Genomic DNA, 21,580 nt, shown 5'->3' with positions numbered 1-21,580 from the left:
TAAAAAAAAAAAAAAAAAAAAAAAAAAAAAAAAAAAGAAGGAAAAATGTGTTGGTGCAGCCAGGAGGTGGGGTATGAGGAGAGGAGGGCACCGAGTTACACCGGTGTGCTCAGGGATGCTCTGGGCTTTCCATTTCTGCCTTGATGACATTTCCCTTCTGTGGGCTGCCACAGAAGAGAAGAGAATCCTGAGTCTGGACTCACAGCGTCTGTAACCCCAGGTGCTTTGGCTCGCTGATCTGCAAAACGTTTCTCAGAACTCGGTCCTGCCACCAAGATCTGGGGCTGAGTTGATGCCTTTAGGGCTGAGGTGCTTTAGAGGAAATTGGAAAGTGGAGAGAAGTGTCACCTAACTTCAGTTGTTCTGGACTGAGGATTGATTGCGGCTCCCACGTGTCCTGAGAAGAGGGTGACTCTGGTCGGGAGGGGGCTGCTCCCTGGAGGCAGGAGGTTAAGAAGAAAGGAGGTGCCCATACACCTCGCCCCAGCCACTCACCCCCATCGCAGAGTGGTTCCTGCAGGTAGGACAGTGACCTAGAAAGGCAGGAAGAGAGGGAGGGACAGAAGGAGGAATAGGAGAGCAGGCAGGAGGACAGAGGAGGGGAACGAGAAAGAGAGACTGGAATTAAGAGTGGTCACTGAAAGCTTTCACGTGAGTGATTCTTTTCTTTCTTTTACTCTTTGTGTGTGTGTGTGTGTGTGTGTGTGTGTGTGTGTGTGTGTTTCCAAAAATTCTGACCACAATTCCGTAGAAACGTTCTTTTATAATCAGAAAACTAACTAGATATCATTACAGAAGTCTTGGAAACCAAGCCCTGCTTCCCGGACGCCCTGCCCTGGCACCTGGCCAGAGCGTCCTAGACGTGACCGAGGAAAGTCTCCTGCACACGAGACGAGAGCCCGAGAGCCTTCTGAGAGTGCAAGCCCGCTGGAAACGCACACTCGGCTGCCTCTGTCTTTTGAGCCGAAACCGCCAGCCAAAATGAAAAGGAAGCGCTCAGGGGGTCCGAGATTCACCCCCACCGGCAGCGCCGAGCAGGGGCTTAATGAGAAGGTGGCCCCAGCAGGGGGACTATCACAGCAGACCCGCTGGTCTTCCCAGCAGCGAGGGGCCACGACATCCCGGGGTGACAAAAGCCTACCAAATACACAGAAACTGAGACACCGGTCTACGACCTGGAAACAAGAAAGATCTCATTTTTTCTACACATTCATCAACTCAATGGTAACGGAGAAGTCACTAGAAGAACGTCTGGGGAAGCAGTACATCTCTGGCAGACTTCAGTGATTGCAGAAACTGTACCCGGGGCTCAGGGTGAACTTTGCTCTGGCTCTGCCACTATTTTCCCCTGAGGTCGCCCCATTTGGAGACTTAATCAGTGTTGTTCTCCTACCCTTGTTTATTTATTAAGCGCTGGTACTTCCAAGGAGCCAAAGTCCAGTTGTGCAAGAGTGCAGGGGGCCAAAGCAGCCTACGTTCTCACTGCTATGATCTGCCATGCACACAGAGCCCAGGGCCTCACCGGGAGCTCCCCGTCTCCCGCCCGATTCCAGCCGGCTGTGCGTACCCTGGGTTCAGCGTGGCCCCAGAACGCACCGAATCAATCAAGTCTCATTACTGTCACAGGAGGACATGTCTAAAACTAAAAGGTATTTACAAACCCAATTCTTTTCCCTTCGGGGCCCTGGATCAAGTGCACAATCAACGTGCCCACCTACTGCATTCTAGAGTCAACGGTGGGCCGGGCTGGGCCGAACAGTGAAAGAGATTTCTTGCCACAATTCATCGGCTTCGCTGGAACTGTCATCTACCTGAATAAGTAACTCCAATTAATAAACATGTGCAAGAAATTATCCATAAACTCAAGCTGTTAATCAGTATTTTTCATGGCACCTTGGGCTCCTCTCCACCAAGTAGCTTTTCTCTCTGAAGTGGAATGAGGACTTACCTTCATTTCATTATTTTCTCCTTAAGTTTATCGAAGCCTTATGGAAACTGCGAGCGTTGAGAGCGCTCACCTGTGTACGCACAACATGAAATGGATTTGGTAGCTAAGTCTGGAACCATGCAATCCATGGCATCAGTTGGGACACCCTTTCACCTCTGCAGAACAAGCGAGGCATGGACACAGTGGGTGGCAAAGAGACCATCTACAGGCCCATCTGGTCCCTGAATGTGTTTCAGTTGGCTAGCACGTATGTTTTACAAATCTAGAAATATTACATTTTTTTAATTCAGTGTTTCTTGAGACATTGGAAGCATTGGCAAGACTGGGCCCCTATTTCCGAATACTAACAGTTGCTAGACCGCTCCAGCTTACCCCCAACCCCACCATTGCCCTTGGCCTTCCTTCCCCAGTACACCTCACTCATTTATATGGCCTGCCTGGACTCAGTGGGTATTTGAGTCAGTTGAATAATGTTTGTTCTGAAGAATTAATCTTGGAACAAAGACTCCCTCTTATGCTCTGGAATATTATTATTACGTATTATTACTTCTCACCTCAGTAATCTTCTCACGACATACGCATGGTCCCTCCATCTCCCTCACCCCCTTGCCCACTCCATCATCTCTGGCTCTCTGTGGGCCTCACTTCCTACCTCTACATACCTCCTCTCTCACCCTCTCATACAAATAACAGACCCTTGCAGAAGGTCACCAGCCAAGCACCCCATCTCCCACAGGGTCTCTCACCGGGTCCAGCATGAAGCAGTTGACGCCATTCACCATGGCCAGGACCAACATGGTGGCACTGCCATACAGGGCATAGCCAGCAGCTATCAGGTTCCTGCCTGGCTGCAAAGCATCCTTCTCAGAAGGCTCATCAGTTGAACTCTGGGACAAGAAAGAAAACGAAACAATACTTTTTGTTTTGTTTCTTTTTTCCAGTTCAATCGTTAGCAAGATGCATTATCAAGGTGCGCTCTCCTAATGCAACAGGGCATCTTCCCAAAGGGGCCTTCCTCCACGCATCAATAATATCCTGATTATATTACCACGGCAGCCTCCCCCCGCCCCACCGTACCACAGATTTCCTGCATCTGGATCCTTCTTTCTAATCAGGGTCCTCCTCCAATTTTACTAATTTGATATTCCCTCATTTCCCCATTATCACTTTCAAAAAAGAGCATGCCTTCTTGCCAGCTCCCACTAATTTAATCTTATTATAGGCATCAACGTCTTCCACCTGCCTACTCCATCTTTATTTAAACGTATTAAGACTGGGCTGCAGGACCGCTAGTCTGGCGAGGAAATCAATTTTATGAGTTCTTGCCAGTTGTGGCACGTGCCTCAGTGGGCACTCACGCGTCCAAGCAATTCTCAGAAATGTGGGAACCTGGATATCTCTCCGGAGTCAGGACAGGGTAGGGCAGTTGCTTTCCATTTTTTTCACCACCCCCACAATAAAAAAGTACACGTACACCACAAACCAGTACCAACACACACACCCATGTACATACAACTACACAAACTGAACTAAGCAATGCTTAGAACGTAATATGCACTCTCATCTTTCCTATTTTGTTTCATTAAAAACAGCCCAGTGGGTCATGTGACCATAGTTTGATACTAAGGAAGGCGACACGTTAAGGGGATGGCTCCTCCTCAACGTTAACTGATGAAGATAATGATATTCTTTCTTAACACTTGGCTTCTTCGCTCCTCAAACCAACCCCCGAACAACTCTCTCAGCTTTAATACTATTTGAATTTAAACAGAAATGAAAATGGGCAACTTCCGCCAATATCATTTTAACTTCCGCAACCAGGGATTCCAGTAGGTAGAAGTAAGTACGGGCATCGGTATCACAACGTTGGTGACGGAGGTCATCCCAGCAAAAACATTCCTGGTGATTTTTTTTCCTGAACTTTTGAAAGTGTGGTCCAGAGACCACGGGCATCAGAATCACCTGGGATGCTTATAAAAATGCATAACCTGGGTGGCCTAGGCTTACTAGGCCAGACTTCCTAAGGGGGAGGGTGTTCCCGAGAATCTGCATTTTATTGTGCGCCATACGTGACTCTTGCACTAAATTTATGTAAACGGAAGAGTCGTAAGGGCATTTCTCTCCTTTTCCCCCTCATCCCCACTCCTTGTGTTTAATAAACGGTTTTTGCATAGGTGGCTGGCTGGCTGGTTGGTTGGGTTAGGTCAAGTTATTTGACTTACTTTGCTTTGTGTTCACAGAAGAGTGCACTGCATCTAAACAGACTAAACATACATCAAAAATTTGAGCTGTTTTCCTAACTCCAAATTTTACCAATGCCCAGCCTTAAAGAACCAGCTTCCTTCAAAGCCAGTACATAGGGGAGGACACAGGCCTCCAACTATCCTCTATCACAACTACTTAACCCTGCCAGGGCCGTGAGAGATCAGACCAGCACCATGTAGACAAATGGGTTGACTGGGAGCCACTAAAGACTTGGAATGATCACTTCTCCACTAAGAAAAATCCCTCAGAGATCCACCTCACCCAGAACCATCCACGCCTGCCTGTGCCAAGGGTGCAAGAGTAAACAGCCTTCCTGAAATGTTGTCACCTAATACTCAATTCTGACTTCCGTATCGTAAGAAACTGTAACATCGTCCATGAGCCACACACTCTCAAAGAGAGAATCATGCCATGGTATCATGGATGAGGAGGAATCCTTTCCTAGCCAGATCTTTCTAATGCATGAATTCCTTCCTTCAAACCCCAGCAGGGAAGACCTCTGCTGTAGTGATCCATCAGATTCTCATGCAGGTGCTCACGGATCGACTGAGTCACATAAAGCCCTTGGCAAAATCAGAAGCTTCTAGACCCTACCTTTCTCTGCCTATCCCAGGCCACAACCTGCTGGAGGTACTGGTCTGTCTTATTCCCCACCACCTCATAAGGGGTATAGAGGGAGACACCATGGGTTCTGGAGACTTGAGGTGGTAGAGAAAATCTGGTGGATGTAGGGATAAGCTGTCATGTCACCAAATGGTCTTTCCTCAAGAGGGGTGGCCAACCCTCCTTGGAAGGGCTCCTAGAGCATTCAGGGGGAGGGGGGGGCCATAACTCAGCCAATATCGTTCACCTACCACCGCGCTAGGCAACTAGCCTACAAAAAATATTAAGATGAGGTCCCTGCCCTCAAGAGAGTTTTGAAGATGGGTTGGTTTTGCGTGGCCAGCATCCACCACCCTTCTGCTGGGAACTGCACGTTAATCTCCTTAGGATGCTGCTTCCCTTGCCTCAGCTCTCGGGTGGGCACATGACCCGGCCTGGCCAACCAAATCATTGCATGCCTCAGGCCATAGTGATTGGCTATGGGATGGCCACGTGACCTCAGCCACGCCAATCAGATCCCCTGAAATGACATTCCTCTTGGAATGGAAAAGAGGCTTGCGTCTTCCGCTCGACTTATTGAGAGGGCTGGGCACCGGTCTCCTACCAGAGATCTCCTACCAGAGAGGAGGAACGTAGGAGAGAGAAAGGGGAAGTGCCTCCTGGTTGCATGGTCTGAGTCCCTGTATGCAGCAGCACCTGAAGCAAATCTATCCGTTGGGCTACTTACGAAAACCAATCATTTTTTTCGCCCTTCTTTCCCTTCCTCCCTCCCTCCCTCTTTTTCATTCCTTTCTTAAGTTAAAGTTCTGATACTGTCCACTGAATATTAATACACAAAACAAGTAATATTAATAGCTAATACTTATCAAGCACTTTTTATGTGCCCGGTACTATTTTCAGGGCATTATTTCTAACTTTCAGTATCTCCCCTGTACAGATAAGGAAGCAAGAGGCACAGAGTTACGTTGCCCGAGGTCCCATAGAATTTTAAGTGTCAATGTCAGGAAGCTACATTCCGTATGGTTATTAATTAATCTGGTTACTGATTAATAAGTCTAAGTCTCCCGGTGCTCAGTTAAAGGACTTGAACTGGGTCCTGAAACCGCTAGAGTACTTTTGAAACTACACGTTTAGTTGTGGGGACTGGATTTTTTTAAGGCATGTTGCAAATTAAAATATGCCCAGTACAGGGTGGCCACACTAGAGAGAGGTCTAAAATCTTCTCATATGAAAGACGTTTAGCTTAAAAAAGTACTTTTTTAAAGGAAGAGAAGGCAGGGCAGGAAAGCCATTTCCAAACACGTTAAAACAAACAAACACCTTTTCGGATGCTCTAAGAGGCCAAATGAGCAGTAGGGAGATATGTTGATTCAATATGTGGACAAACATTCTAACCATGATGGTCATTCAACCTCAGGAGAATTCTCCCCCTTCTGGGTGCCTCCACGGTAGGAACTTTCTGGGACACTGGACCATGTGCCCTTTGAGATACCTTTGGAACCTGTTTCCAGGCACCACGTGGGCAAGGCCTGATCACCGTTGCCAGGTTCAGTTACAAATCCTGTGCCCCATGGAGATGACTCCTAGCCCAGAACTATGGCTGCAGAAAGCAGGAAATGTGTCATTTGAAGCATCAGACACCTCGATGTTTATGCCCCATAAGCCCTCAAATAGTTTCAAATTATCAATAAGATGTTTAAAAACTGCAATGGCATAAAGGTGGGTGTCACACTCATTTTTTTCAGGCTTTTCAGAGGACCACTTCAGGTTTCTTAAGAAGAGCATGGACACTTGCTGAGTTTTAGCATTCGTTCACTCAAGCCGCTATTGCAAGCTGGTTTGATTGCTTTAGCTGATAGCTGGCTCTGGCTCTCGGTTTTCTAGGGATTTTTCTTTCCTTAAAAGCATCTTTATGGAGGGGGCTGAAGTGGAGACTGGGGCCGGCCAGAGGTTTGGTTAAGTCGTTAGCCAGGAGGCTTCCCTCATAGGAAGCATCTCGCTAGGAACCTCTCTTGCACTACTATGCATTTGGTATTTTGTAGGGAAAATTACCTCCCTCTATGTCTATCACAGAAAGGGTATGTTTGATGGTCTGGCCTGGAACATAGCTGAGTTGTTCCCTTTGCCTTTTTGTTATGGGCATTAGAACCTTCTATTACTCAAACTGTGTGGATCTCCCTCTCGGCCAAGACAGAAGAGCAAAATCCATTCCAATGATGAAAGAAAAGCATCCCGTGGTGGTCTGTGTGTTTGGAAGGGGATTACGTGCAATACTAGGCAATAAGTCACTCTGAGAAATAAGGTACGAATTGCGGTCTTGCGTCTCACGCTGTGGCCTCTGTCTCCTGAACAGCAGAGCTGGGAGGAAACTCAGAAGCCAGCCGACTAAGCCGCGTCATCCACTGTGATGAAGAAACGGGCTCCGGCTCAACCACGTCTGTGAGGTTTTATTTCTAAAATACACAAGGGCTAAAGCCAAGATGACGTATTTTAGATTTCATAATGTTAACAATGGGCTCATGGGTATTCATTCTATTTTTCACTTGTCTGTGTACTTGGGCTGGCCCACAACATACACGCACGCACACGCACAAAGAAAAAGGCAGCTCACACAGGTGAGAAAGTTTTGTTTAAAAAAAAAAGTATTGGGGCGCCTGGGTGGCACAGCGGTTAAGCGTCTGCCTTCGGCTCAGGGCGTGATCCTGGCGTTATGGGATCGAGCCCCACATCAGGCTCCTCTGCTATGAGCCTGCTTCTTCCTCTCCCACTCCCCCTGCTTGTGTTCCCTCTCTCGCTGGCTGTCTCTATCTCTGTCAAATAAATAAATAAATTCTTTAAAAAAAAAAAAGTATTGACTTGGAGCACATGCCAGTTTCAACTGTGTAAATACACCCCATAGTTTATTTCAAGCTACCAACATGACATCACTGAAAGCAGAGGCTGGGAAGAGGTGTGCATGGCTAGCCTTTGGGCAGGAGTCCAGGTCCCCAAACTGCACCAGTGCACAGCCAACTCCCCGCAAAGGACAGACAGTAAACATCCAAGGCTTTACCATCACCGTCTCTATCACAACTCCCGCACCTGCCAGTGCAGCTCAGTATCAGCCAAGGGCAATAGGTAAACAAATGAGCTGACCATATGCCGTTAGAACTTTATTTACAGACAGTGAAAATTACATTTATTATATGAATGTCATGGGCCATAAAACATTAAGTCTTTAGGCTTTTTTTTTTTAGCCACTTAAAAATGCAAAAGGGGTATTTTCTGCTCCCAGGCCGTACAAATTAGACAATGAGCTGGATTTGGCCCCAGGGAGTTTCGGTTTGCAGACCCGTTTCAGAGGACTTAAGAGACAATTTTGATACAAATAATCATTTGTTATACTCATAATTCTCAGTTCACATAATATGATCACTGTATCTATACTGTCTCTTATTTTTACTCTCATTTTCCATCATAAGAAAAAGATAAAGTCAAAAAAGTGAAATGTCCGTCTCTTCCCACTCGTGTTTTACTCTATTTCCTTTTAAACCTCCAAGCTAACAACTTAACCAAACCCTTTAAACGATCTTTATGGATCGTCAGCAAGCGGTTAAGGCTGGAAAAGTCAGAACCTGAGATATAAACCTATTTCAAGCCTCCGAGTTTCAAGACATACGTTCTGGCTGCTCTACCAACAGCGAAACAGTATGGATGTCAGCCTGGACTTTTTATCTCAATATTACGTTTTACCTTTTTGTAGATGCCGAAAATTGTTCCAATGGACGCAAGGCAGTCAATATTGGAAGATCCATCGAGGGGATCAAAACAGACCACATATTTACCCTGGGCCAAAAATAAGGAAAAAAAAGGAAACAGAACTTTACTTTTAAAATTTTAACAAAACAAAGACTATACACTAAGGATCTAGGAGAAAGTTCAGGAAATGGGAGTCGGATTTATACTGTGTCATGGAAGGTGGGAGGTGGCATAAAGAATGATATCCCAAAGGGTCATTAGGCAGAGAAAACATAACTTAGAATAGCAGGTCTAGGGGCGCCTGGGTGGCACAGCGGTTAAGCGTCTGCCTTCGGCTCAGGGCGTGATCCCGGCGTTATGGGATCGAGCCCCACATCAGGCTCCTCTGCTATGAGCCTGCTTCTTCCTCTCCCACTCCCCTGCTTGTGTTCCCTGTCTCGCTGGCTGTCTCTATCTCTGTCGAATAAATAAATAAAATCTTTAAAAAAAAAAAAAAAGAATAGCAGGTCTAGATGAAGATGAAGAAAATACAGAAAAATGAGTCATTAATTGCCTACACTGTTGATATAGATGAATCGTAATTTTGGTTTGAGTTTCTTGACAGCCAAAGGAAAAAAAGAAACAAGGCTAGTCACTACTTTCTCTTTATTCACAAAGAAAAAAAGTAACAATTCCTTAGCTGAAGCAAAGGTAGCATTAAGATCTATTAAAAAAAAAAAACAACTTCTCATGCAGGTCTTACAGATGACAGGAGGTTGCAGGGCACAGAGTTCCCAACAACAGCCCTACTGCGATTCCTAAACGGCATCCCTCTGTCGTGGTGGGACTACCAAAACCTCATTCTACAAACCGGATTTGCAGTGGTGTGCTGGAGCTGGTTTCTATAGGGGCCCAAAGGCTAACCATGCACACCTCTTCCCAGCCTCTGCTTTCAGTGATGTCATGTTTGTATCTTGAAATAAACTATGGGCGTATTTACACATTTGAAACTGGCATGTGCTCCAAGTCAATACTTTTTTTTTTTAAACAAAGCGCATGCGCGGGATTGGGGGGGAGGGGAAGGGCAAAGGGAGAGGGGAAGCATCTTAAGCAGGCTCCACACTCAGCACAGTCCCTGATGCAGGGCTCCATCTCACAACCCAGAGATCATGACCTGAGGAATCAGGAGTCCGATGCCTAGCTGACTAAGCCACCCAGGCGCCCCAGAGATTTTTTTTTCTTTTAAGAGAGAGTTAACCAGTATACCACTGGGGATTTTCCATCTCCAGATTAGCCACTTTAAGATGTGGTTTTTAAATGTTCTGCATCAAATTAAGAGGTTTCTCTGATTCCCTGACCTATTGCTCTTAACAAATCACCCCGGCCCATGCAGAGGAAACTGTCATCTGGAAAACAGAAACATGCCTATTACCAAGGCACATTATAGTCAGGGAAGTTTGGGGTAACTGATAGAGGATATTGAACACAAAATTCAATCCACATGCCTGAAACTGCCAACTACCCTGAGAAGCCCAGCAGAGAAAAACATGAACTTTGAATCATGAAGTGGTATTTTAGGAATGATGTAAAACAAGCTAATCAGATGTGGCCCCCCATCCCTCTTATGAAGTCAAGACTGGATCAGGCAACCTCTTTAAATTCATCTTCCAAATGCTTTTTTTCTAATGCTACTCCTTCCTGTCCCCAGTTCATCTCAAACAGGGAAAGCTGGTAAGCCCTTACATGTACCTGCGTATCACATCTCAAACTTTTTTTTTAATCATCTAATTGTCGTTCTTCAAAAGCTGGCTACTCTTTCACTCTCTTTCAACAATTTACTGTTGAGCCCCTACAAGCTGCCTGGTACTGTGCAGGATGCTAGGACACAGGAAGGAATATAATCCATCTCTGCCTTCAAGAAGCGATCCAAATTAATGGGAACCCAACAGATCATAATGCATACATCAACCGTAGGAACTGAGAGCAATTTAGACTGGCAGGGAAGGTGAGTGGGAAGGCTGGTGATTTGGTGGGTGGAGACCAAGAAAAAAGAGGTAGTTAACAGAAGCCAGACTTTGAAGAACCTGGAACATGAGAACAAAAATTTAGGGGTGGGGATGAGTAGGAGTCCATCTGAATCTCTGATGCATGACTACATGGGTGGGGGGGAATGATGGCATGAACTGTGGTGGTGGCGTGGACAGCAGAAGATTGACTTAAGCCACGGTAGTTAAGGCGGAATCGATGAAATGCTAACTGCTGGGGAAGGATATAGGATGATTCCCAGGACTCCAGCTTGGAGGAGCAGGTGGAGTCCTTTATAAAGCTAGGAAGACCGTTACACTGAACCCCCCTTCGGCAGAAATGCAGACCTACCCTTTTCTCGGGCTCTACTATAATGGCGTGCTTATCTTCTTCTGACACAAGAACACAGGTGGCAAAGGACGACTTTAACATGTTAATAACCAGGTCATTGGAGAGGACATCCAGCTTCTTCACCTGGTCACCGGTCACGTTGGTGGAGCCAGCAATCCCATAGCTAGAAGGAAGAAAAGTCACAACAATATAAGCCATGACCAACAGAATATACCAACACACCTATGACCCCACTGAACGCAGGTGTCCAGCAGGATTTAGGGGAAGACAACACATGGTTTGGGAGAAACAAAACAAGAAGAATGGTCATCCCCTAGACTGACTCCTAATGAGGAGCAAATATTCACCTGTCCAGTACCTGTCAAGTACCCAGCACACCTTTGTGGTTAAATCCATGTTTCTCGACCTTTCTTTAATGGTCTCTTCAAGATGACTTTTTTTCCCCAATCACACTCCTCCAAGACATTTTAATTCTAACCCCACAAATACAGTGTGTATCTGTACTTTATGTATTAAAAAGACTGATTTTTTTTTCACTTCCCCCCAAAACCAGTTTCGCCTCTGAATGCACAGTTAGCACACGATCGATCAGCTGAGAGGCCCAGCACGCAGGGAAAACTTCTGGGTAAGAGGGAGCCCGAGATGGGAGCTAAGCCAAGGGATGCTAGGATTTTAGAGCTGAAGAGTTCCTAAGAGACCATACAGACTGGCCCCACCCCCTCATTTGAGAGAGGAGGGGGCTCATTCGCGACACCGACGGGCCTGTGTGAGAAGCTGGCTCCCACCCGGGGCCAGGCCATTCTGGCTGGCACGCCCCTGCCCCGGGCAGGAGTCCTCGGTCTCTACCGTGCCTCGGTCTCAAGGCACCTGTAAGGCAGCCGCGGCAGAACTGGCAGAGCGGAGAGGCCTGTGCACACTGCAGCCTCGTTTGAGAGAACGAGCAAGAGGCAGGTTGTCCCAGCCGGCCGGTTGTCCCAGCCGGCCGAACAGGACACGGAGAGGGGAACCGTTGCAGAGAAAGGAAGCACAGGCCGAGAGCAGACGCGGGGTGCGGGAAGGGGAGGCGGGAGGTGGGAGCCACCGCCCAACAGCTGAAGCCACCAAGGAGGGGGCTGCCAGTGGCCTTGGCGGAGGCTGCCAGGAGCACGGGCCTGGAACTGGCGGTCACGACCGCCCTGCAAACGCGTCTTCTCTCGACAGACAGAATCACTTGTCTCTGGCTGAACAGAACTGAGCCACACCAGGGACTGTCCCACCCCAAACGCCTGGCCTGACTGGCTCCAGAAGGTAACCCTGGCTTCCCAGCCAGCCCACCTCCAGTGTCGCCTCCACGCCATTCCCTTGCCCCCCCCCCGGAGACAGCATCTCGTCCCGCCAGCCCTCGGCCCACTGCTCCCCTTCCCACCAGGCCGCTCCTCGTTCGTGAGTCCAAGACCACGGGATGTCCCACACTTGCAGCTATAGCCCGGTCCTCTTCCCACATCGTCTCTTCCTCACCTCAACTGTGAGGCCGATGCTGGTGGAGAAAGAAGGCAGCCGAATTCTGGGTGGAACGAGAGGGCTTGGCAGGGCCACCAATCCAAATACATCTCCCTCGCTGGCCCCACAGGCCCTACCTGTCGCTCCTTCCTCACCTGAGATGTCCTCACTGAAAGCCATTACTAGTTCAGGCAGGTGAACAGGCTACTGGAAAGGAACCTGAGCTTCCTGACAGGGACCTGGCTCAGACCTCACCTCTGCGAGTCACCTGTCCTCTGTGTCTCCTTTGGTGCATGTGCCCACTGAAGGCAATAATACTTTGTATGGTGCTAGAAGGTTCCATGAGGTGAGACATGCAACGGGCTTAGCACAGCCCTTGGCATCTAATAGGTGAGAAAAACTGAATTACCGTATTTGTTTGCTCTCTCAAGGGAGCCCTTGTTAGGGATCTGAACCTGCTGTGGGAGGGGAGGGAGGGAGGGTCTCGAGACCTCCAGGCTTCATCCGCCATCACGTGAGCATGGCTGGTTTATCCTTCACTCCCATGAGGAAGACAGAGGGTATGTTTCCTTCACTGTGTCCCAGCTTCCAGCACATAGTAGGCCCTTGATAAATACTTGCTGCATGAATGAACAGCATTCACTGAGGAAAGCAAAAACCTACGTCTGAAGGAATGAATGTAGGAGCAATCGCCTCTCAAAGGCATTCCATGCCCTGGAGTGCCGGCGGAGCCACTGGCACAGTCCCCAGAGGGGTAGGCCTATGGAGACAATGCCACAGAAAGGCCCTTGTCTCACCTGCTCAGGTACCTCCAGCAAGACGGGTGAAGAGGAGTCAGGCCACGGTCCCTTTTCCTCAAGGGCTTCCTAGAGGCCTGTGTGACTGCTCCTTCATTTCCCAGTACTTATCAGCCCAACAACTGTTCTCAGTGCTGGGGTTTCAGCGCCGAGCAGGACAGAGGAGATCCTTGCCCTCACAGAGCTTGTATTATAGTGAGTGAGACAAACACGCAAGCACTTTGGAAGGGTCGAGACCACCAGGTGGGTTCCTCACGGCTGCTCCAGGGTTCTGAGCTCCCGCTGTGGGTCACAGACGGTGGCACCACCTGTCTGTAACGGGAGTCGAACGCACCATGTCACACACTGCGGGATGAACACTGTGGAGACACTCGCTACACCGGGCACCAAGATAACCGTCTTCCCTACCACACTACTGCAGATCGTGGGCCACTTCTCCTGTTCCAGCTCCCTGCAAGGCCCCTCCTCTGTTTTAACCAGAAAGACCCTTTCCCAACCATCCCCCAGTTGCTTGTGAAGCATAAAAACAAAAACAAAAACAAAAAATGGAGACAGAATATTCTGGGCCACTCAAAATTAAAGTTCAGGTACTTTACAACTTTCCTAGGACATCTTGTGGGAGGGTTTCCCCCGGTGAGACCCGGTGGTAAGAAAGTCTTAAAGGCAAAGTGACAGTAAGGTATAATCAGGGTTCAGAGAATGTTTCCAGACGGCCATGTCCATAGCAATTACAACCAAGTTTATATCCTATCACTGGGTATTCCTTGCATTTTGTCTTAGCACATGAAGTTAGCCATGACTCCTGTTTGTCCCACTACCCTGCATTACTCGGCTCAGGGATGACGAGCCAGGCCAGGCGAATGCTCAGTCAGCCTTCTCCAACATGCCACGGGATGGCCCCTCAGAAGAGCTGCAAGGTGTCCCTGAGGGAACACGTTTCCACAGCTCAGTGAAAAGCCAGATGCTGGCAAGACTCCTCCAACTCTGACAGAGGAGAAAAGCCTTCAGAAATATCCTCCAGGGGGGCGCCTGGGTGGCGCAGTCGTTAAGCGTCTGCCTTCAGCTCAGGGCGTGATCCTGGCGTTCTGGGATCGAGTCCCACATCAGGCTCCTCTGCTGGAAGCCTGCTTCTTCTGCTCCCACTCCCCCTGCTTGTGTTCCCTCTCTCGCTGGCTGTCTCTCTCTGTCAAATAAATAAATAAAATCTTAAAAAAAAAAAAAAAAAAAGAAATATCCTCCAGGAACTAATTAGCTGAAGAGCGTGTGGAGTTTATTTTCTCCCCAAGTTTTCAGAAACCCCCTCGAAACAAGAAACAAATTTCTGCAATCTCATCTGTCATCATTACTCAAAGGCCCCAAGGATAGGTGACAGAGAGGCTTCAGTGTGTATTCCCATGACCACAAGGAGAAAGCAGTGTCACCTACATACAGAATTGGCAGCACATACGGACCTTGGCTTCTGGTGGGGCGGCCCGTGCCTCTGCCTGGCCACCTGAACTAGGGCTTGCAAAACAGATCAACCCAGTTCCCTAAACGGGAATTCTAGGCAGACTCCAGGATTGCCCAGCAGAGGCGGGAAGCCTGGCCTGGTTTAGAAGCAACTTTTGAGCCAGCTATTGTGAACAGGAGGGCACGGCGCCAACCACCCTTTCACACACCACCAGGCTCTTTCTCAGATTGGTTCCCAATGTGCTGTTCCCTGGGGCCAGAATCAGGCAGCAACTGAGGCTGCAGGGATGTGGGGAAACCATCACACAACTGTCCAAAAAGCCTTCCAGAAGCCAACTATGCCTTACAATCAGCGGAGAAAGAGACAAGCCAAAGGGCGAAAGAAATGGGTTGACTCGAGCAAGCTGTAAACCTCTAGGCTAAGCTCCCCCCTCCACCCCACCCAGAGTAGGACCCAGTAACAGTTGGGCACTGATCATGCTGAGACAGAGACATTTGTTTTGACTGAGCTGGTGACTGGATCCGCCAGGAAGCTTTTCCTAAATTCAAGTTATCCCAGAGGGAAAGGGAACATCACTGGCTTTACTCCATGGGCTGGGACTCCAGCCTGTAGTCCAAATCCTAGCTCTATCACATGCTAAGCAAGCCTGGGAAAGCCACTTAGCATCTCTCACCTTTGGTTCATTTGTAAAATAGGAATTAAGTGTTTCTACTTCATAGTATATGGGGGAGGCAGGGCTTAGAACAGAGCCTGGCATATACAGGCAAGTGAGCAAGAAGTGTTATCGTTCCATTCCCATCCCTGATTTTCCTTGGCAATAACACAACCATGCTGAGAAGCAAGGTGGGTCCTAGCAAGAACACCACATCAGACACCTTTCCCTCTGACTGATTATATATCTAGGTGTCTCAACTCCCTAATGGATTTTTCTGCTTCCGGATTTTCTAAGGATGAGGGTTAGTCCACTGACGCAGCCGGCTCCCAGGGACCAGACGGCAGCCGTGTTGTTCTCAACAGAGCCCCACAGGCATCCACTAAGTAAACTTTGGTTGATGAAAGGGGAGGGGGAAACCGCGACCTCTATAAACCAGTTCGGCAGGCAACTTCTGGAAGTCACCCAGGGCAGAACCTCGTCACAGGTTAACTGGCAACAAAGGAAAGTGCTTGAAGTTTGCATTTGACCAGAGTCCTACTGGGAATAGTTTATTTCATTTGAAATGCCAGACATTTCACTTCATTTTTATTCAAATTAGTTGGCTTGGCAGTCCAAGCAGTTCAAGGGTGGAAAGCATCCTGTGAGGGGTTGAGCCCTTTTGATCGTTCCTTTTTAAACCCCTGGAGACACAAGAGTTCTCTTCCTGGAGGTTGGGAGCAAAAACCATTTTGAGGAGCTGCTACTTACAGTATGTCTTCTCTCCTTCCTACCGTAAACCTCACCGAAAATTTGAGAAAGCTATGTCGCTTTAACTCATACAATAGGGAACTCCTATATGAATAATCCTTTAATTCATATAAAAGGATAGGTTAAATTTGGCCAGTTATTTTAAAAGCCTTAGAAATTTGGCTTAAATATTAGCATTGTGTTTCAAATTTGCACAAGATTTCTAGAATGGACGAGCCATAAAGTTGGTGATTTAAGATGATCAGGGGAAAGCCACCTTTAGCAAGATTTCTCAAGACACAAGGGTTGGAGGCAGGGCTGCTCTCAGGGTTAGCATTTCCTCCCGGTGTCGGCAGGGCAGCGTGAAGCAGACAGCACACTACACACCACGCGAAAAGAACCAAGTGAACGAGCTCATCTTCAGACACCCAACCGAAGAGAAAGGAAGGCAGCTTCTTATTTAATCCTTATCACGAAAGTCGAAGGTAACATGACCTGTTATTGATTGATTCCGAGGTAAATGACCAACTGTTCGCCCAGACAGAAATATCCAAGGGTCAGAGCAGAAATTTCTTGGAGATGCCAACCAGAGCAAGTTTCAAAGGTCACAGATCCCCACCTTTGCTTGTGTTCATTCCAGCCCAAGTGGGCAACAGATGCCCTGGGGCGGGCTGCGCTTCCGGTGTGGAACGGAAGTTACAGGTCACTCTGTGGTAATATGGAGAAGATAATGCAAGAACTATAAAAGAAATCAGATAAAGTTCCAAGGGTTTTAATGTCATAAGCTCCGTAAATTGAAAATAAACACGTTACCTGATCTGTAATTCCAAAATTAAAACGGAAGTGATAATTTTCTTCCATTCAACAACTACGACCCCATATATAAAAGCAACTTTTCTGGACACCACGTGGAGCAGTGGAGCAGATTTCCTGTCATCAATCTGACGGTGCAACACTGCTTTTATGTATCACGTTCTATCCCGGACTACATGCCTGCAGATGTACAGGGATGTGAGGGGTCAACTACTAAGGATTAAAAAGCAACACAGAAAGATGTATCAATTTACAGAGATATATATAATCATCATCTTCAGCCTAGGAAAATGACGATATCGGCACCTGCTGAATGAACTCCGGACTTCCTCACAGAACTCTCTGATGTTGAAAAAGTGCTCTCCACCTTACAAGTGGGGAATCCGGGGTTCAGAGCTATTACATCAATTGCCAAAATCCTCACAGAAGTTCAATGGCAGAGCCAGGACTCTAAGCCCAGCTCCACTGCTCCCCAAAATGTGCTCTGAAGCCCTGCCATGTTCCTGTTCTACGAAATCCGGTCCTGATTTTCTTCTCCTCTTCCTCTCTGCCTCAGGGCGACGGTGCCAAAATCCAGTGTCCAGATCTTGGCCCTAATTCTGCAGGGCCCATGCGACTGCCGGCTGGCTGGAGGACACCTCCAACTGGAGAGCCCTCCAACACCTCAAGTTCAACGTTTCCAAAATATTGGGATGGTCTTGTCATCCATTCCCAGCCTCTCAAACCAGCTTCCGCTTTGGAATTCTATTTTCGTTTTTGTTTTGCTTCGTGTTTTAATGGTATGGCCCTGCTCTCAAGTGCTAGAATCTGCTCTTTGAGAACCTTACTGCCCTTCTCACTCAGTCCACACTCAAGACTTCCCCCAGGCTCTCTCTTCCCCCCAGCCCCCCCCCTCCAGTGCTTTCCTCACTCCCCACCCTCAGTGGGCTCTCCCCATGTTTCAGCTTTCTGTCTCCCAATTCTGTACTTCCAGACATATGCTCCCCAGATTAGCCCCAATCATACCACTGACCTACTCAAAAACTTGTACTCACTCCCTTTTGCATACCCCCCAAAATATATTCACCCCAGCCACTGGAGTTTCCCCAATGCACTCACAATTTCACATCCACAAACACCCTCCCACCATGTGTCCCATGCTTGAGTCAAACTGAATGAGCACATTTTCCAGAAATATTTTCCCACCCTTTACTTTTTCTTGCACAACTGCCCAGCTCAAAACGCACTTCAGCCATCAGGCCTTAGGACCGTTGCCCACTGCCAGTGCTCATCTCCATGTCCCACAACCCTTTGCATCCAACCACATTGTATTTTGGTGCCTCTATGAAAGCACCTTGCAGGATCTCTGTTGTGTGTGGGTTTTTTTTTTTTTTAAGATTTTATTTATTTGACAGAGAGAGAGACAGCCAGCGAGAGAGGGAACACAAGCAGGGGGAGTGGGAGAGGAAGAAGCAGGCTCCCAGCAGAGGAGCCTGATGTGGGGCTCGATCCCAGCACGCCAAGATCACGCCCTGAGCTGAAGGCAGACGCTTAACGACTGAGCCACCCAGGCGCCCCCTCTATTGTGTTTTAAAACTAATTCCATACTTGTCTACAGCGTAAGCTGTTTTTCTCATTTCTCAATCTCTTCTAGAATTCTGTACATTGTGGGTGTTCACCACATTTGTTGAATTAAACAGAACCAGTGAATTCTTCAAGCAGTGATTTGGAAACATGTACAAAGGAAAGTCTACTCCACATGCCTAAAGCAAAAGCCTAAGCCACTGGAGAACCACTTTCTCCCAAAGGTGTGAAAACAAAGACAGGAGCAAACACTTCAATTCGAACCATGAATTCATCAGACCCACTTCCAGGCTGCTGACTGCTCTCCTGGGAGAGAAAATGCTGGTTGCGCCTTGTACGGACTGCATCCCTTCCCTCTGGGGAGTGGGTAGAGGGGAGGCAGAAGTGCACAAGGAAGGCTTCAAGAACAGGTTTCCTTAGAATGCAGTGGCTTCTTGAAGTACAATTCTTAATTCGCATCAAAAATAAAATAGGTGAGATTTACAGTTGGGATGACTTTTGAAAAATAAAGTCAAGACACACGGGGCATAGACAGTCCCAGCCTGGGCAACAGGCCCACTCACCTCATCTCCCCGGCCCTCAGCTACAAAGAAGGCCTGTGACTGAGTGACTTCTGAAGTCTTTCAGCTTAAAATTCTATGATTCTATGAATGTCATATTAACCACAAGGAAACTGGCTACAACAGCAACTGCTGGTTGACAGTGAGAGTGAGAGAGCGAGCGAGCGAGGATGGTCCAGGTTCTCCTCTTAAACTCCTGATGTGTCCCTGATGAGACATCACGGCTGAGCTCCGTAAGCTGGTTCCTGTGAGGTTGTTCGTCTGGGTTCATGCCCTTCCGGGGCAAGCCTTCAGCCTCAACAAGTCACTTGCAGGCACGCTGGCCTTTTCATCCAGGATAGCAAAGCCAATAATGAATGTGATTTGGAGGCCTGGCTTGAGATCTTGTCTTACTGCTGCCTGCCCGGCTGGCTACATGTCATACTGAGATAGCCAAATTCTTATTTTCGCACGGGAGTACAGAAGTGTCCAGATTCTGGGTCATGCCCTGTCAACTACTCACACAACCAGGCATCAACCCCTGTTCCATAGATACGACACTATCTGAAACAAAGATCTGCAAAACGGCCAAACCTAGAGCAAGAGTTAAACAGGTCGCGGCTCGCTGAACACTACACCACAGCTACAAAAGAGGAGGTGGGTTTATACGTCCTGACACTGAAGGATGTTCGTTATATATTACTGAATGATGAAAGCAAAGTGCAGAAGAATACATTAAGTCTGACGCCAATTGCTTGCTATTTACATATAGGCCTACGTAAATACATATCCATGTATAAATTCACGGGAGTATAAAGGACTAGCTGGGAAAATTATTAATAGATGGTACCCCAGGAAATAGATAGGAGGTGGATTTCATTTCTTCCTTTGAGTGGTTTGAACTTTTGCCAAGGAGTGCAGCTTGCTAGGTAGCTTATAACAGCAGCAGCAGTGTTTTTTAAAAACCTGGTATTTCCAACTATCTAGCCTAAAAATATACGTATTTTATTTAACCAAAATTAGCACCCTTTGTCCAAGTCCCTCTGTGCAAGATCCCAGTATCTGAGGTTACTTAAGAGGTGGTAAAGATACACCTCAGAGCAGATCTTGTGTTTGAGTCTTTTGGGGAGTGGTGAAAGGTTCTGATGCATTTTTTAAATAATACAATGAATGCCAAGCACTCTTTTTAAGCACTCCCTGGTTCTCAAAGGCAAGGAGGCGATGAGAACACCTATACTTGTTGTAAATTAAATCTGAACTAAGATTTTAACTGAGTGTGTTTCAGAGGGCAAAGGCTCCACAGAAATGCATTATTGGGGGGCGGGGACTCTAAATAAAACAGTAATGGAGCCACCACCTTCCTAACGTACTTGTCCCAATCCCAGTAAGGCCTGTCTCTGCTTGACATCTGAAAATAAATGTCATCAACACTCCTTTCGTAAGAAGTTAGTTCCACCAACCCATGGCGTGGGGCCGAAGCCAAACAGCACCCCGGAATCCAGGTTGTGCGGGTTATACTTTTTCAGAATTCTGCACATTTTTATAGTGTTCCTAAGTGCAGGAAACGTTAGGAAGCAGTGTGGGCAGTCTGAAAACCCAGGGAAGCTTTAGTTAAAGCGAAGACCTGTCTAAATACAAAACACATGTGCACACCAGAATAAACCAAAGGGCATTTGAGTTACTTACAAAAAGCCTCAGAAGAAGGTGCCCACTGAATCCCCATGTCCCATGATTCTTTTGCTACAATGCGATCCACAGACCCCCAGCATCTGCACCACCTACCATAGAACTTCCTAGAAATGCAGAATCTCAGGCCCCACCCCAGACCTCCTGCAGCCCTTTGCACACAAGCACTGCTGCTCCTGAGAGCTCTGGGCGTGCAGGCTTCCTCCCGGCCTGCCTTGGGCTTCCTCTGCTCCTAACAGGACTTGTTTCGGGTCAAGGAGATACTAAATTAGGAACCTGACTTGAGACCCCAATTCCAAAGGGAATGAAGGAGACCCCAATTCCAAAGGGAATGAAGGAGGTCAAAGGAAAGAAAGAGAAACGAAGCACTATCCTGTGTCCTGTGTGAGGCTGAGTTGGGTATGGGGGGCTGGCTAGGTGCTCAGCCTGGCCAGCCAGTTTCACCATGAGGTGGCTAACGGCAGGTGCACAGGCAGGCTGCTCAGCCCAGCAGAGACAGCTACAGGATGAAGGCAGGTGTGAACCGTGAGCCAGGTACCCTGGTGGGGGCACCCCCAAGCTCAAGGGAGGGGGAACCAGGGCTTGGCTGCAGTTGGACAAGCTTTGAGAGGGGGGCTACCAGGGAAAGAGACAGACTCCCATCTGCCAGGCAGGTAGGCTGACAGTAGGAGGGCCAGGGGACCACCCATCAGACTGCCAGGCAGATCCCCAACAGGACAGACAGACAGGACGCGGCCCGATGGCCTGGAGGCCTGACTCACAGGTGCGCAATGCCCGCCTTGCGAACGGCCGTGGAAATGGCTTTAACCGCCGTGCAGAGCGAGTTGAGCAGCTGGGTCATCTCGCCCGTGCCACGGGCCTTCCTGCCCTCCTCCATGACGAAGCGGGTCAGGGTGACGATATCTGTGTCGAAGGCCGCCTGGTCCGTCATGCTGAGGCCGGGCTGCGACGCGCTGGGAGGCA

General features: G+C 48.0%; 1 protein-coding gene across 1 annotated transcript in view; it reads right to left on the bottom strand.

The window, feature by feature from the left end:
* The window catches only part of FBP1 (fructose-bisphosphatase 1), a 25,498-nt gene extending 3,924 nt beyond the window's left edge, over positions 1-21,574 (bottom strand). Inside the window, exons 1-4 of the mRNA XM_008711825.2 lie at positions 21,379-21,574; positions 10,910-11,072; positions 8,549-8,641; positions 2,695-2,835 (exon numbers count right to left, since the gene is read on the bottom strand). Coding sequence (XP_008710047.2) covers positions 2,695-2,835; positions 8,549-8,641; positions 10,910-11,072; positions 21,379-21,548 — 567 coding nt within the window. The 5' untranslated portion in view covers positions 21,549-21,574. The remainder of the gene's footprint in view (positions 1-2,694; positions 2,836-8,548; positions 8,642-10,909; positions 11,073-21,378) is intronic.
* Between the last annotated feature and the right edge of the window lie 6 nt (positions 21,575-21,580).

The sequence above is a fragment of the Ursus maritimus genome, unplaced genomic scaffold (genome assembly GCF_017311325.1).
Source record: "Ursus maritimus isolate PB19 unplaced genomic scaffold, ASM1731132v1 scaffold_34, whole genome shotgun sequence".
NCBI classification, from domain to species: Eukaryota; Metazoa; Chordata; class Mammalia; order Carnivora; family Ursidae; genus Ursus; species Ursus maritimus.
Note: the sequence above shows the minus strand (reverse complement) of the source record. Positions and strands in the feature narration are given on the sequence as shown.